The 16,871-nt window shown below is 43.8% G+C and overlaps 1 protein-coding gene across 3 annotated transcripts in view; it reads right to left on the bottom strand.

Moving 5' to 3' along the window:
- The window catches only part of DSP (desmoplakin), a 125,567-nt gene that overhangs the window by 33,295 nt on the left and 75,401 nt on the right, over nucleotides 1–16,871 (bottom strand). Inside the window, exons 1-2 of one of the 3 annotated variants that reach the window (XM_039462589.2) lie at nucleotides 13,880–14,372; nucleotides 757–859 (exon numbers count right to left, since the gene is read on the bottom strand). In XM_039462589.2, coding sequence (XP_039318523.1) covers nucleotides 757–859; nucleotides 13,880–14,058 — 282 coding nt within the window. In that variant the 5' untranslated portion in view covers nucleotides 14,059–14,372. Of the gene's footprint in view, nucleotides 1–756; nucleotides 860–13,879; nucleotides 14,373–16,871 lie in introns of those variants that run through there. The other 2 variants (XM_039462590.2, XM_074398421.1) reach the window with 2 other exon arrangements.

The following is a 16,871-nucleotide window of genomic DNA, read 5'->3' as shown; positions in this document are numbered from 1 at the left end:
AGGTGTAACCTTGTTATCAATGTCAGCATTAGGGAGACTTCACTAAAAAGATTCAGTAACTCAGGAAACGGGTAGAAAAGATGGCTACAGCCCCACCATTCTCTATTCTGTTTTTAGAAACTCAGAGCAAAGGTGAATGCTCGTGTTTTAAAATGAAGATTTTATATAGCAAATATCACGAACTCCATGATTTCTAATCCTGATTTGATGAGATGATCCTAGGATGTCTCTGTTATCTTAAGAAACATCACAAGGTTCTCACAAATGTTACCATTTCTCCTCAATTTTCCATTGCCCATTTTTCCACATTTTTATGTTTCTCAGATAGAACTATTATCCCAATATGGTCATTTTCCCAGGGGAAAAGAAAATCATACTAAACTGATGGTGCACATGAAGATCCATTGCAATCTAAGAACAGAAACATGCCAGGTTGCATTCCTCAGAAGGGGAAGTATCAAAAAGTCACATAAATCATAAATTGCCTTGTTACCAAAAAAGTAGCAATCTGTAGTATATGTAAATATTTGTTGGGGGGGATGGGGATCTGTTCGAAAACTGGTTCCCATTGTTCAACCTACAAATAGGTTAAGAAGACACACCTCTCTCCGTGGTCTGTTCTGAAAAAGAACATCTCTAAACACTACATGAAAGAGGTCAGTGAATAGGGTAGGCCCCGGCCAGCCGAAGCGAACCAGAGCACAGTCGGGAGTGGCCAAGGCATTGGGAGAGGTGATGGGAACAGAGAAAGCTTACAGGCTGCACGATGAGCTCGGCTCGCATCAGGCAGTCAGAGCAGTTCTGCAGGAGCTCCTGGATGGTGTTCTGGTTCTGGTGCCTGGACATCGTGCCGGTTTGACTAAGGAGGCAAAAGCAAAGAAACCAGACATAAAATAACTTCTTTCAATTCTGAAATAACTTCAAACTTTCAGAAAACTTGCAAAAACAGGACAAAAACACTCCTGTGCCACCCTTTACCCGGAACCTCACTTGTTAACATTTTCCTGTTTCCTTTATCCTCCTTCTTCCCTCTCCATAGATGTGTGTATATTTATCTATGTGTATATATTACTTTTTTCTGAACCATTTGAGAATAACCATGCCCCTTTACCCCTAAATATTTCAGCATGTATTTATCTATTTATACATATTATTTTTTCTGAATCATTTGAAAATAAACATGCCTTTTTACAGCCAAATATCTCAACAGAGCACTCCTAAGAATAAAAAGATTCACTTATATATAACCATGATACAGTGATCAAAATCAGAAAATTTTAAATTGACACAATTTTCTTTCTTTTTTATTTTTGAGATGGAGTCTCACTTTGTCTCCAGGCCGGAGTGCAGTGGCACGATCTCAGCTCACCGCAACTCTGTCTCCCGAGTTCAAGCTATTCTGCCTCAGCCTCCTAAGCAGCTGGGACTACAGGCGCCCGCCACTACACCCAGCTAAGTTTTAGTAGAGTCAGGGTTTCACCATGTTGGCCAGGATGGTCTGGATCTCTTGGCCTCGTGATCTGCCCGCCTCAGCCTCCCAAAGTGCTGGGATTACAGGTATGAGCCACTGCGCCCGGCAAATCACGCAATTTTCTAACTTATAAAGCTTGTTCAGATTTCACGAATTAGCCCAATAATGTCCTTCACAGCAAATTTTCCCCTCCCGGGTCCAGGTTCCAATCCAGAAATAAATCTCTTTGAATTATAAAAACATACATCTGGCAATGACAACGACACAGAGCTATGTCAGCTTATGTATCATCATTCCTGCTTTATCCCACAGTGGTCCCAGTCCCTAATGACAACCCCCAACACCACAACTCCTTCTGCAGGAAGACCTCACGGTGTCAGACAAGACACAGAGTGTGAAGATTTCACTTGCAAGTCTAGATGAAGGAAAAGATAGGACAGGAGAAAAAAAGCTTACTCTACAAAAGTATTGGCTGGATACAGTGGTTCACACCCATAATCCCAGTGCTTTGGGAAGCCAAGGCAGGAGGATTGATTAAGTCCAGGAGTTTGAGACCAGCCTGAGCAACATAGCAACACCCTATCTTACAAAAAAAAAAAAAAAAAAGAAGTTTTTAGATTAGCCAAACACAGTGATGTGTGCCTGTAGCTCTAGCTACTCCGGAAGCTGAGGGGGGATCACTTGAGCCCATAAGTTGGAGGCTGCAATGAGCTATGATCGCACCACTGCACTCTTGCCTGGGTGACACAGAGAGACCCATCTGTAAAAAAATATATTTTCTGTAATCCTTGTAAAAGACAATAATGTTTTTTTTTAAAAAAAATCATGGTGTGAAGAAAGTGAAGGAAAATTTAAGTACAGTATCTTTATTCAAAACAAACCCATTCTCCTTTTAAGATGTTCCTAGAATACATACTTTTCTCTACAATGAAGCTCATTCCATGTACATTTCAAAGGAGGCACTTTTCTGGAAGACACCTGGCAGAAACCTAAAACAACAGTGGTGTTGAAGAAAAATGTTGCAGATGGTTTGTATCTTAAAGAAAGAGATGACAGAGTTTCATTTGCTCCTCAAGCAAGGCATAACCAAAGTCTGGCTTTTAAATTTACCAAGATATATCATGCCACAGCCCTGACTACTGTAGTTTGGTTTCAGAGAGATTTAAAGCAGATCAAGTGATTGTTTAACGTCTGTGAAAAGTCCACATGGACATGCTACAAGAAGTTGGAGCTTCCTACCCAGCACTTCAGCCAGGGCCAGCCTGAACCTGCTTTTATCTGTTTGATGCCTGTCTAACTAACTGGATTTTCTTCGTGTGTGCATGCATGCGTATGTGTGTCTGTGTATGTTCTTAATTTCACTGTTTAAAAAATTTTTTTTTGACAAACAATGGCTGCATTATGCATAGATGGGACAGGATCACAGGAATGTAGGAATTCTTCTGCAGCGCCTGGCTGCACCATCTCACCATATGGAAAGCACTTCCTTTTTCAGCCATCCATTTGGGGTTCCTCCCTGCAAGCAAGGCTCCCCAACAAGCCAGTACTAGCTGCATGTGGGTGAGAAGCCCAGACCTCCCTGGGAACTACTCCCAGAAGAAGACACAGGCTTCTCCAGGCAGGCCCCGGGTGAGGTGGTGCCAGAGCTATCCACCTCTCAAAACCAGGACCGCCCCCGCCCACCACGAATGCAACACTCCAAATTACACAGGAAATGAGGCCCGTTTCTCATACTGCTGAGATATAAGTAAGACTATTTATTGTCCTAACCTGTGCAGAATTCCAACTGATTTAGAACACTTTCCAAAACGTACCTGTTATAAAATAGAGGAAAGATATTCAAGAGACAAAGGAAAACATTAAGAAACCCAGCAGCCTCACTTAGAACCCTAGGATGAATAAAATATTTAGAAAGGTTCTGTGTAATTATATTTGTTTTCTTTATTGAAGAGACATAGGAATACCTTTCTTCTGAAACATTAAGAAATTCTGTTCAGCAATTTGGTTCCAAGGGTGATTTCCACAAATGCCAGTCCCAAGCAGATAAATGAAAGACTTGTCTCTTAGCATAGCAGAAAGTCAGTTTCTTAAACAATTTAATAAAGTGTGCCACTGTAAAAATGATCACAACTGAGCTATACGATGAGGGTAGGGCACACCTGTAGTCCCAGAAATTTGGGAGGCCAAGGCACAAGGATCGCTTGAGCTCAGGAGTTCAAGGCTAGCCTGGGCAACACAGCATAAACCCCATTTGTTAAGAAAAAAAAAAAGGATGGAGGCAGGGGAAACTGAGTGAGGGTATACACAAACTTTGTACTATTTTGTAACTTTTGTGCAACGCTAAAACTATTCTAGAATTAAAAGGTATTTAAAAAAAACAGAGACCAGGAGGACAACACAATTGTGAATGAATGCACCAAAGTGTACATGCACGTTTTTAAAAGTGAATTTATGAGACCAAATTCATTTGACCACAAAATATAAAACTCACCGACTTCTTTTTACCCGAGAACTAGACTAGTTATACAATAGTTAAAAATGGTTAAAGGAAGCAAGGCAATCAAACATTGACTTAAAATGTTGGTGGGTTTTCTCTGTTTTTTAAATTCCTTTCCTCTAGTTTTAGAAGACATTCCTATTTCTCTCGAGATCAGTTGGCATCCTATAAAGAGACAACACCTTATCTGCTTCCCCTTGCCTACCCATATTTGAACTTATTAAAAAAAACCAGTAACTTCATATGCTGCTAATAATACCAAATAAATTCTTCGTGCTTGCTTTTCTAAAGGACTTCCATATGTTCTTTTTTTTTTTTTTTTCTGAGATGGAGTCTTGCTCTGTCGCTCATGCTGGAGTGCAGGGGTGCAATATCGGCTTACTGCAACCTCCACTTCCTGTGTTCAAGCAATTCTCCTGCCTCAGCCTCCCGAGTAGCTGGGAATACAGGCATGTACCACTACACCCAGCTATTTTTTTTTGTATTTTTAGTAAAGACAGGGTTTCACCATGTTGATCAGCCTGGTCTCAAACTCCTGACCTTAAGTGATCCACCCACCTCACCTTCCCAAAATGCTGGGATTACAGATGTGAGCCACCACGCCCATCCAGGAAACATGCATTTTTTAAAAGCTGTAATTCAAAACTTTCTAAGTCAAATTTTATATATATATATATATTTTTTTTTAATTGACCACATAATTTTAGTTCTTTTTTTTTTAACCTCAGAAATTTCTAAATCTCCATCTGTTGGGCTAAATGGTATATAAGATTTCTTCACCTCATTCATTCTGTAACTCAATTTTAGGAACCCACCAAACTGATTCTTCCTTACTGAAAATAATACAAATGTCTATGTTTTGTTCATGGTAAATAAATTTGTTCATGGTAACTGAATTATATTCAATTCACATAGTGCAGTTTGGAAAAATGCAAAATTCTATTATGTACAAATAAATAATTTTTAAATGACGTACTAACAAGTGTATAAAGATTTTTTAAATCCCTAGCCTCGAAGAAATTTTTAATACTGCTACATACAGGTGTTAGGGGTTGAGAGATTTTCAAATCATGTTAGGAATTGAACTAACAAGCCATAAAGTTCAATTTTTAAATCTCATTTTCTTGGCACAGAAGATGGCAGATGTCATGTGCTTTAAAAAACAAAAACTCATTTGGGTCAAATTTATCAAAGAATATTGACTTCTAAATTAAAATTAATAGTTGTCTTTGAAAAAAATAACTCATCCTTAAAAGTTTTAACTCTTCTGAGAGACAGATGAGTCATACTGTAAAGAACTTACCTGCACATATTTTTCTTTTAAGTTCATCCTAAAACTTGTTTCAACAAGTAAGGGTTCCAAATGTTTGCACAGAGAGCGCTTCATCAGCTGTTAAACAGAAAACAAGTTCTGGATTCTAACTCAAAAATGGACACATGAATGTGTGAAACCTTGAACAAGTTTTCAAGGTTTTATTTTACTACCTTCAAAAAAAAAAAAAAACACTTTTCTTTAAAAATAGGATTCCAAAACTAGCTGTCCTGAGGCATTAGGTTCACATATGTTGCCCAGGGTATTATTTTAAAAAACACAAGACAAGGTCAGGTGCCGTGGCTCATGCCTGTAATCCCAGCACTTTGGGAGGCAGAGGCCAGCAGATTGCTTGAACCCAGGAGTTTGAGAGCAGCCTGGGCAACATGGCGAAATCCCATCTCTACAGAAAAAAGTACAAAACTTAGCTAGGCATGATGGCACACGCCTGTAAGTCCCAGCTACTCAGGAGGTTGAGATGGGAGGTTGAGATGAGATGCTTGAGCCCGGAGGGCAGAGGTTGCAGTGAGCCAGGATTGCACCACTGCACTCCAGCCTGGGCACACAGCAAGACCTTGTCTTAAAAAAAATAAAAATATTCAGAAAGATAAAGGAAAACTAGTTCACACTTTCAGAAAGATAAAGAAAAAAATAACAGAAAAACACACAACAAATATTTTAAAGAGGGACGTTACAGGCAAAAAAAAAAAAAAAAGGTGTTTAAATGAAGAATTGCTCTCTTTGTTTTATAAAAATACTTTTATAATAACCTATGCTATTCATTAGACACCTGGACCATGCCCCCTAACTTTGCATTTCTTTCTGTTTGTATATTTTCTCTCCCACTGGATTCCTTCTTTCCTTCTTTCCTCTTTCCATCTCTCCTGCCCTCTCTCTTCTTTCTTTTGTTCATTCAATCAACACAGGCTCTTGTAAGTATGCCAGAAAGATTCAACTGTCTGTTTTCAGGTTCATAGAATAATTGCTTAGAAAAAACTCAGGAAATGTGTAATAGGAATTATGATAGGCATGTAATACATTAATATTGACTGTAGGGCCTATTTGCTTTATAATTTTCAAAGTATTTTTCATATATACTATTTTGTTTGAGTTTCTTGAATCTTGCATAAATAGTATATATTTAATACTTCATTTAAGAATGATACCTCTAAGAGTCATCACTAAACACCCTATGAATACATATTTAAACCCTGAAAAGCGATGTTAGCCATCCTTCGAAAGCTCAAAATGTACAGCCTTCTGCAAGGAGCTTTCCAGATCTCAACTCTGCCTCCTCTCCTCTCTTGCACTAGTTTGTACACACCTGGCTATCTGTCCAAAGTCCCATATCTTAGCCATCTTCCACTCCTACAAACACCACACAGAAGGTACTTAATGCATGTTTGTTTGGCTTAGTAAAGTGGAAGAAAAAGGCCAAATGAAAGTCTGATCTGAGGATATTATGGCTCATCTCATTTCCCTGATTTCAAAATCTCAACCAGAAAGCACAGATATCCCCTCCCATTCCCACTCCAGCAGTGAGAGAACGTGGTGGATTTTTTTTCTCTACAGATTTTAGAAAAAGAGCCTCCTTTGATCCTGCATTTTGTCCTCTCCCAGAAGCTAGGCAAACAGGACTCTAATAAAAGTTCTGCTGCTTTTCCAGGAGGTTTTCTCGATTTTCACACTGTGTGTTTGGCAGATTGTGTTTGGGGGGTAGTGGAAAACTGATCACATGTCATTAACTTCAGAAGGACTTTGAAGTAGGGCACAGTTGGAGTTCACGCCCAGCTCAGCCACTTCCAGTTTTACAGCCTGTGACCTTGAGCAACTTAAAGTGACATCCACGGGCAGTGCCTGGAGCTTCTGCCTCTGTGACAGGTAGAACACCCCCTCCTAGGGCTGAGGTGAGGCTCAGAGGGGCAGTGCAGAGGCTGAGATCTCACTTAGGGATAGCTCTTACTTGCAGAGGCTGCTGCTGTTGTTATGGTTCTGAAATTTTTTTTTTTTTTTTTTTTTTGAGACAGAGTCTCACTCTGTCACCCAGGCTGGAGTGCAGTGGCAATGATCTCGGCTCACTGCAACCTCCCCCTCCTGGGTTCAAGCTGTTCTTCTGCCTCGGCCTCCCGAGCGCTGGGTCTACAGGTGCACACCACCACGCCTGGCTAACTTTTGTGTTTTTAGTAGAGACAGTTTTCACCATATTGGCCAAGCTGGTCTCAAAACTCCTGACCTCATGATCTGCCTGCCTTGGTGTCCCGCAGTGCTGGGATTACAGGAGTGAGCCACTGGTGGCACCCGCTGAAATTTCATTTTTGTGTTTTTGTCTTTGCCGCAGTCCATGACTTTAAGGATATCCTGCAGCAAAACGGGGGTGGAGTGAAAAAAAAAAAAGAGAAAGAGGAGAAGGAAGAAATGGATTGGGTATTAAGTATGAGGCATTTCCAGGAGTTCTTAAGGTTCCCTACGAGACTCAAAAATAGACAGCTCGATGGCTCACGCCTGTAATCCCAGCACTTTGGGAGGTCAAGGTGGGTGGATCACAAGGTCAGGAGTTTGAGACCAGCCTGGCCAACATGATGAAACCCGTTTCTACTAAAAATACAAAAAAATTAGCCAGGCATGGTAGTTCGTGCCTGTAATCCCAGTGACTCAGGAGGCTGAGATGGGAGAACCACATGAATCTGGGAGGCAGAGGTTGTAGTGAGCCAAGATTGTGTCACTGCACTCCAGCCTGGGCAACAGAACAAGACTCTATCTCGGAAGGAAAAAAAAAAAAAAGACTCAAAAGTAACTGAGATAACTCATAGAGAGTGATACATTTTAACAGCATGAAAGAAACTCATTAAAGGTAAGATAATTCAAAGGCCAGGTTCACTGGTTCTTTCCTATAATTCCAGCACTTTTAGAGGCCAAGGTGGGAAGATTGCTTGAGCCCAGGAGTTCAAGACCAGCCTGGGAAAGATAGCGAGACCTTCTCTCTACAAATAACTTTTTTAAACTTAGTTGGATATGGTGATGCATGCCTGTGGTCCTAGCTACTGGAAAGGCTGAGGTGTGAGAGTTACCTGGGCCTAAGTGGTCAAGACTACATACAGTAAGCTATGATCACGCCACTGCATGCTGGCCTGAGCCACAGAGCAAGATCCCATCTCAAAACAAACAAAATGTAACTCCAAGCAGAACCTTAGATCTGTTTGCTGCGGCTTCTCACTAAAGTATATTCATTTTCACGAAATGTAGATTTCACATTTATGAGCCCTCCCAGCCCAAGGTGTTGGTGGTGAGGCACACATTATTGGACTGCACTAGTATTTTACAAGAGGCCACCTCAAATGAGCAGCTCATGTCTGGGTCTCAGAATCTGTGGGGCTGTGGCTTCAAAATCAGAACCACACCTGACCATTTTCAAGCAGCAGGGCCACTGGGACCAGTCCAGGGGAAAAAGATGGTGAAAATCAAGGGGTGGGGCAGTGCTCTCAGCTGCAGCAAGGAGCCTCCAGACTGAAACCACTCCTTCTACAACCTCCTGGTCTGGAAAGACTGGTTAGCTGAGAGTCTAGACACACTCTCCAAGTCTCACACCCAAGCCTTCCTTTGCTCCACCCTAAGAAGTCAGCATTGAGGCATCAGGGGCATCAGCAGTTTTTTCCTTTCCAAGATATTTCCATTACCTGAGCAATGAAATTATGCCCATATTTAGAGAAAAAAAATCACTGCTGAAAGCCGTATTGTCCCATTAAATAGATCTGACTGACAATTAGTTGGCTTAATGCAGAATTAAATTGGGTTTCTTTTCTTCTAAGCAGATAGAAACTCAGCAAGAGTATTAAGAATAGAATGGTTATGAAATATTTCACAAGAATGCAACAGATTAACTCAGAAAAGGGTTTACAAGGAGAAAAGGTGAATTCTCACAGTACAGGTTTAATCTTTTCTTGGGTCACTGTGGTATCCTGGATTCAAATCTAACTCAACCACTTACTAGCTGGGTGACCTTAGGCAAGCCATTTAAACACTTTAACCTCAGCTTCCCATCTGTAAACTGCAAGTTTTTTATGAGGCTTGAGATAACAAACATGCAATACCAGGTACATCACAGGTGTTTACCAGGTAATGGTAACTATTATTAAGCACAGACCCGATATTTTTATGAAATATACAACTTACACTAAATAACTATGTCAATGTTACCTACCACATGTTAAGCTAAACTAGACCTTGCTTTGTAGTAAACTGGAAGTTTTTTATGAGGCTTGAGATAACAAACATGCAATACCAGGTACATCACAGGTGTTTACCAGGTAATGGTAACTATTATTAAGCACAGACCCGATATTTTTATGAAATATACAACTTACACTAAATAACTATGTCAATGTTACCTACCACATGTTAAGCTAAACTAGACCTTGCTTTGTAGTCGTTTCCCAGAAGAGTATTTAGACTGTCCATGCTATGAGTCACTCAAGCTCTGGACCTGTTTTCACAGACTCTCCCTTGCTTCTCGAATCCAATTCTTAGCTGAAGCTATCACTCCACCTTGGCAATACCTACTTTCTCATCCACCGCCCTCACCCTTGTTCAGACTTTCATTCCCTCCTCCTTCAGTGGCGCAATGGCTTCCTTAAGCCAACGCCTAAACAGTCCAGAAGCTCAGTTATGATCTTCTCACTTCCCTGCTCCTTCAATGGAGGAGACTTTCAATGGCTTCAATAAAAATCTGCACCAGCTTCCCTCTGCCTATCCAAATCTGTCTCCAGGGCATTCAAGGTCTCCAATGCCTTGGTGAGAAAGGATGCTTCCTCCTTTCATCTCACTGCCTCCATGCTCAGAGGGAATGATCAAAAAGGAGATCTCACTCCACAGGCATCTCAGGCTTTTCTCTATCCCTGGAAGGTGCTCTGCGCAGCCATCTTGACACAGCTGAAATACTCCAAAGTCTAGTTCAACACCACTTCCTTTATGAAGTCTTCCCGATGCCCCTACGACAGATATTCTCTCACCTCCTTGTGAAGTCTTTGAAACCCTGTATACCCCTCCTGTGCCTTCCCCTTTTGTATGCTAGTATTCGTGTACTTACCTTCCTTGGAAAGACCTACACTCCTTTCAAGACTATAGATTTCTACCTTGATCTCCCCTGACACTTAACACAGAATGCAGCAGACACTCGCTGAATGAAAGAATTAATGGAATTTGATACCCTTTTTGTGGTGTAATTGCAGCTCTGTCCATTCTAAAAGTCAGGCTGCGAAGGCACAGGGAAAACCAAGGTGAGGAGCCTTGGGTCCTCAGGCCAGCCCAGCCATGTAAGTAGATTCCAGGATCGTGGGCACGTCCTCAGCTTCCTGTCTCTAAAGTGTGCAAGTGGGGTTTCTGCCTAGGCTAAGTGATCCTTAGAGGTCCCCCGCTCTAAAATTCCAGGCAAATGGACCTGTTTATCTCATGGTAAGAAACAAGCTTCTTTTAAAACCTAATTTAAGACTAACTTTGAAATGTGTATGAAATAATGATCATATGTATCACAGTTCTGAAATCATGAGATCTGAAGGAAAATAAGCATTAATATTATAACCACATATTTCTGAAGCTTAATGACTGTTTTCTGGTTTTAATCCTCCTACAAATCCACACTTTGATGGGTGAAAGATCTAACTGTGGCACTTTGTTACTTAGTAACAAACTTCACTACAGATTTGTAATTTGTTTTAATAACAGGAATAAGACTAAAGTAATTCTGCTGTAATTGAAAACAGTATTAATATAACATCCTATCCAAAAAAAAAATCCAAAATTTACACTTCAAAAAATATGTGTGTCTATTATTACATTATCAAGGTTGTAACATTTACCAAATGTTAACAAGTAGTTGCAGATACCACACAAAGAACAGGCCGGTGGTGGAGGAAAAGTGGGGATTACAATACAAATGAGATCTAATTACTGTCCTAAAAACGGGTAAGTGCTGTTTGTGGAAAGGACAGAGAGAGACAGATATGTTAAAGTCATTTTAAAAGGAAAACTAAGAGTTGGGCTCCCTACACATTCAAATTACTTTATTTAGGGAAGCGCTAAATACAAAACGCTCAGCTCAGAAATCACCAATCTATTAATAATTCAGCCATAAAGTAGCAGTTTTTGAAATAAATGAATTTAAAGTCAACCAATAGTTTCTATACTAGTGTTTGTGCTTAAAAAAAAAAAGAAGAAGGAGAAAGAAAAGAAAAGAAAACTACAAAAACCTTTATTTAGAAAACCTTTGGGTCAGAAAAATATTTTGGAAATTCTTACTCATCATTCACTTAGCAGAGGGCAGTGGCTCCCTTGGGCACAGAGCACACCCTGCTTCTACAAAGTACATGCCATGGCCAAATACATCCCTCCGCAGGAAACCAGAATGCCACCAGAAAAACTGGTAGATGCCCTGTCTTCAGTCAGTCACCATTATTTGAAATGCAGAAGTCAGCATATGCGGCCTATTTGTTAGTCAGCAGCACCACTGCAGGCTGGGACAGGTTCTGGATGAAACTCCATTGCCAGGGTCCCCAGAAAGAATGACCACCTACTTACTCAGGCCCTGAGTCTGATGCCCCACTGCCAGGCAGAGCAACATTAATGAATAAAAAAACCATGCTTCCTCAAAGTTAGGTAATTTTTCACTTGGGTCTCTTTCCCCTTCCCAGAGAGTTGTGAGACTTGACAGGTTTATGAATAGGCTTTAAGTCGGAAAAACAGAACACAAGAAATGACACTATACAATGAAAAAAACATGGAGTCTGCCCAAAATTAAATGTCCCAGTGGGGAATCCTAATAAAACATGTATCTTGATGCTGTTCATTAACCAATTTATTAATGGTTTACTTCTCTACAAAAGGGATAAGAAACCAAGGGAGTGAAATATTCGATTACTAAAACTGATTATTATCTATTTAAAAGATAAGAAATCCAGGCTAGCAAAAGCATAGTAATAAATAATAATCAAAATAAATACTTGATTCATAAAAATGCCAAAAGAGCTACTGAAGAATCCTTACACATTCTGACTTGGATTTAAACTGTGTGTAACCCACATATTTAAAGGTTGTGAATCTCAAATCCTGGAGGACAGGGACAGAAAATTTTAATTTCAGATTTCAATGGCTGGAAAAATTTTAAAACAAACGTAATGAAAATCCAAGTTTTCACTCCTCCTATTGCTTGGCACAGTTTCCCTGGAAACCCCCAGACACATTCTATTCAAGAAAGAACTCCAAGATTGAGACAATTCTTTGCTAACTCAAAAAAGCGAAAATAGATTATCAAGATGCTCCAGAAATAAATAAATAAATCTAAGCAGAAAACAGGTTGCAACTCGAATCGTCCCTGCCTTCAAAACTGCTTGCAAAACAAAACTCCCCTGGAGCGCATTCAGTTTGCTCCTCCCAGGCCTAGGGCCACAACGCCTGGTAAATAACGTCCCAGCGCGCAGGGCCTCTTTCCAAAAGCCCAACTTGGGAAGAACCAGCAGGGGGCTGGGAGATGGGGCGGGCTGCAAAATGCGCAAGGCTTACTGGGCATCCAGAGTACACCTCCCGAGACAGGCTCAAAACAGGAGCGGCATCTTTCCCCACCCACCCAAATGATGCCCTCGGTCTGTTTCCGCTAGGATCCGGAGAAGCTGACCCAGCCCTATCACCTGGAGGTCTTCCCCGGGTACCTAGGCCAGGGCGGGACCCCGCGTCGTCCTCCCGCAATGACCCTCGGCCCACACATTCTGAATCAAAGCAGACATGCTGCCGGCACTCGACGACCCCAGGCAGACTGGGGTCGCTCATTTGGTGTTTTTAAAAAAGAGGAAACAAAAGGCTGAGAGGCAGGGCCACAGGTGCGCTCGCCCGTGGGGGCTGCGGAGCGGACGAGAGAGGAAACAGGCGCGTCCCGGCCGAACTTCAAGCCCCAGGGCCGGCAGTCACCCCTGCGGGGAAGTTTCATTTGGGGGACAGGGGAAGCCTCCGCGGGACAGGACCCCGCGCCTCTGAGACGCGCAGCCTTCACACAAACGCCCTCGGGTGGCCGAGTGGTCCAGGCGCCGCTGCAGTCGTGGTCTCGGGGTGACCGGGGATTAGGGGTGGGCGGGTAGAGACGGTGGAGCCCGGAGCACCACTTGGCCACCAGACAGGGCCGGGGCCCCGCTCCTTTACTCTTTTACTTTGATTACGGGTGGAGAGGTTGGGTTTTGTGGTTGCAGCCCCACCTCTCCCGACCTCCCATCCCGCGGCTGGGACAAAGGCGACAGCAGCCGAGTCCGGCAGGCGGGGGACGGCCCGGGCGGCGCGCACACCGCGCCACTCCTCGGCCCAGCGCTGGCCCGGGCAGGGAGCGGCGAGACGCCCCCTCTGACCACCTGCCGGGGCGCGCGGGAAGGGAGGAAGGTACGACCGAGTCCCCGCTCGCAGGGCAGGGGCCGCCCTGTCCCCGCACGCGCCAGGACACCTGGGTCCTGCTCCCAACGAGGCCGGGAAGTGCTTTCGGGACCTGGAGCAAAAGCTTTTCTACCTTCTGGACTCGAGTCTCCCAGTCCCGCGGGCCCGCAGCCCGCGCTCTCCGGCGGGTACCCACCAGTAGCCGTCGGGGTTCTGGTCGGTGATCACCCCGCGCCGCGAGTAGTACATCCGGCTGGTGCCCCCGCCGCCCCCGCAGCCGCTGGTCATCTCGTAGCGCAGGTCCGGGCCGGACTCGGCGCGGGTCAGGCGGCCCAGCGTGTTGATCCGCGGGTGGGAGCCTCCGTTGCAGCTCATGTCGGCGGGCACTCGGGAGAGCGGCTCAGCGCCAAGGCATAAGCGAGGCGGGCCGGCGCGGAGAAGGCCGAGGGGACCGAGGAAAGGTGGACGGCCGGGGAACCGGGCGGAAGTGCGGGGGGCTCGCGAGGTTGCTGCTCGCCACCTGGGCCCTCCCGGCCGCTACGAGCGCGGGGACGGCGACGGGCCGGAGGCAGGAGCGGGAAGAAGAGCTGTGGCTTGGAGGGCGGAGAGGGCGCAGAGGAGCTGCGTCGGGGCTGGGTGTTGGTGTTGGTCGGCGGCAGCGCGAGTCTCCTCCCAGCTGGCACCGGGCGCCGAGGCCACACCTGGCGGGTTTCTTCCCAGGGCGGGGTGCCGCCGCCGCGCCTTCCCCGCCCCCCCGCGGGTGTCACCGACGCGCTCCGGCGCCCCTCCCCACCTGCGCCCGCCGCCCGCGGCTCCGCCCTGCGCCAACAAGGCCTGAGTAACGCCGGGTGGGGCGGGGTCCCCGCGACCTGAGCGCCCCGGGCTCAGCCACCGCGGGAAAAACTTGCGCTCGCGGGGGCCGCTGCGCTCGGCGCAGGGGCGGCTCGGGCGGGGAATGCGCGGCCCGGCTTTTGAGGATTTCCTCGGTCCCCGGGCGGAAATAGCTGGAATGGAAGGGCCTCTCGATTGGAGAGTTACTTGTTAAACATTGACTTTTGTTCATCCCTGGAAATGCTAACGGCCTCTCATGGAGTGGAAGCACAGTGGAGGAGGGAACGCTTAGAAGATGGAGTTTTGTTTGGGGGCTTTTTTTGTTTTGTTTTATTCCGGGAACTCAGAAGTCTGATTTCTAATGTCTAAAACCTATTTTTATAGAAAACCACCACTTCCTGGTAAAGTCTTCACCGTAAATATTAATCTCTTTGGCATAAGGAGGAAAACACTCTATTTTTTCATGAGATAACATGAAAATATAAATTGCAATTTATTTTATTTTTTTCTCTTCTGATGGTCGTTTTAAACGAGGAGCTTTCAACGCCAGGTCCAGTTTCCAAATTTTGTACAAGAACCTTGCAGATGCTGGTCTCTGGTGCCCTTCGTAGACCCAGTCCTCTCCGGAACTCAGAGCTGTTCCCACAAGTCAGCGGCGGAGGCCTCCTGGGACTTGAGCCTGAGGGTGGCAAAGAACCCCGGGCAGAGATCATCAGCTCGGTACCGTTGAGTGACTTGGAGCTTGAGCATTCCAGCAACTTGTTCCCGTGCCGCTCCCAGTTAAGAGGCTGAGTGTTAACTACACCGTGGAATCCAAGAACCGAACTGGGTTTGGATCCAGACGCAGTCACACCATCCCTGAAAAGCTGTTTCTGTAATATGGAATACTGTTAAATGACTCTTTAGCAAAAGCCATTTAAAGATCCTTCTAATAAATTTTTCATATTCCAAACAGTGCCGCTAATTATCTTCCGAAATGTTTATGAACTGAAAACAAAAATAAAAATCGAACTACATATTTATGTTGTAAAGCGGGGGGGGGGGGGGACTTTCTAAAACTTGTCATGTTACCGCACTTCTCATGACACCTTGACCCTTGAGGCATAATGTTGGACAAAATGTCTTGCTCTTTTTCTTTTTACAGTTGACTATCTTAAATTCAAGGAGTAAACATGTAATGAGATAAAAGTTTATCACTGTTAACACAACCAATAATTTGCATAATGGTCTCAATTTCTTCGTATCTTTAATAAAAGCAAAGTGGTCAATTGTTTAAATGATTATACAGATTGAGTACCCCTTATCCAAAATGCTTGGGACCAGAAATATTTTGAATTATGGATTTTCTCGGATATTAGAATATTTGCATAGAGGCAATGTGAGATCTTTGGGGATGGAACTCAAGCCTAAACATGAAATTTATTTTTGTTTTATATATACCTTATACAAACAGCCTGAAGGTAATTTTATACAATATTTTAGATAATTTTGTGCATGAAACAAAGTTTTGACTGCATTTTGACTGCAAGACATCACATGAGGTCAGGTGTGAAATTCGCAACTTGTGGTCACCATGTCAGTGCTTAGAGTTTGAATTTGGGAGCATTTTGGATTTCGGAGTTTCAGATTAGGGATGCTCAACCCGTACAAACACTGATGTATAAACAAGACTTGATGTATAAACAAGATTCTGTTTTTCTCAGAAACAGAATCAATGGCTGGAAGTCAGCCTCTGCACAAACAGCCCATAATATCCATTGGTGGAGGACAGGAAGACATGCATGGAGGGAAGATGTCAGGGCACAATGTACAAAATTTCATTTAGGATTTTTCCCTCTGTGCATCTAATTTGTTCAGCAAATAATTATAACCTAGGATGTGAAAATACTCTGCAACATACAAAGATGAACAGGGTGCAGTAATTGCCCTTAAAAATGCTATAGTAAAATATTGATTTAGGAAATTCAGGGGCTGGTGCAGTGGCTCATGCCTGTAATCTCAACCCTTTGGGAGGCTGAGGCAGGCGGGTCACCTGAGGTCAGGCGTTCGAGACCAGCCTGGCCAACATGGTGAAACCTGTTTCTACTAAAAATGCAAAAAATTAGCCAGGTGTGGTGGCAGGCGCCTGTAATCCCAGCTGCTTGGGAGGCTGAGGCACAAGTATCACTTGAATCCTGAAGGTGGAGATCGTGCAGAGATTGGCCCACTGCACTCCAGGCCAGGCGACAGAGCAAGACTCCATCTCAAGAAAAAAAAAAAAAAAAAAAAAATAGGGATTGGATTATTCTTCTCTAATGTGTAATAATTAAAAGGCCATGCAGTTGCACAGTAGAATTATCCCTTAAAAACAAAAAAAA

This window comes from Saimiri boliviensis, chromosome 4 (genome assembly GCF_048565385.1).
Source record: "Saimiri boliviensis isolate mSaiBol1 chromosome 4, mSaiBol1.pri, whole genome shotgun sequence".
In the NCBI taxonomy this organism is placed as follows: domain Eukaryota; kingdom Metazoa; phylum Chordata; class Mammalia; order Primates; family Cebidae; genus Saimiri; species Saimiri boliviensis.
This window is presented reverse-complemented; position numbering and strand designations above follow the sequence as displayed.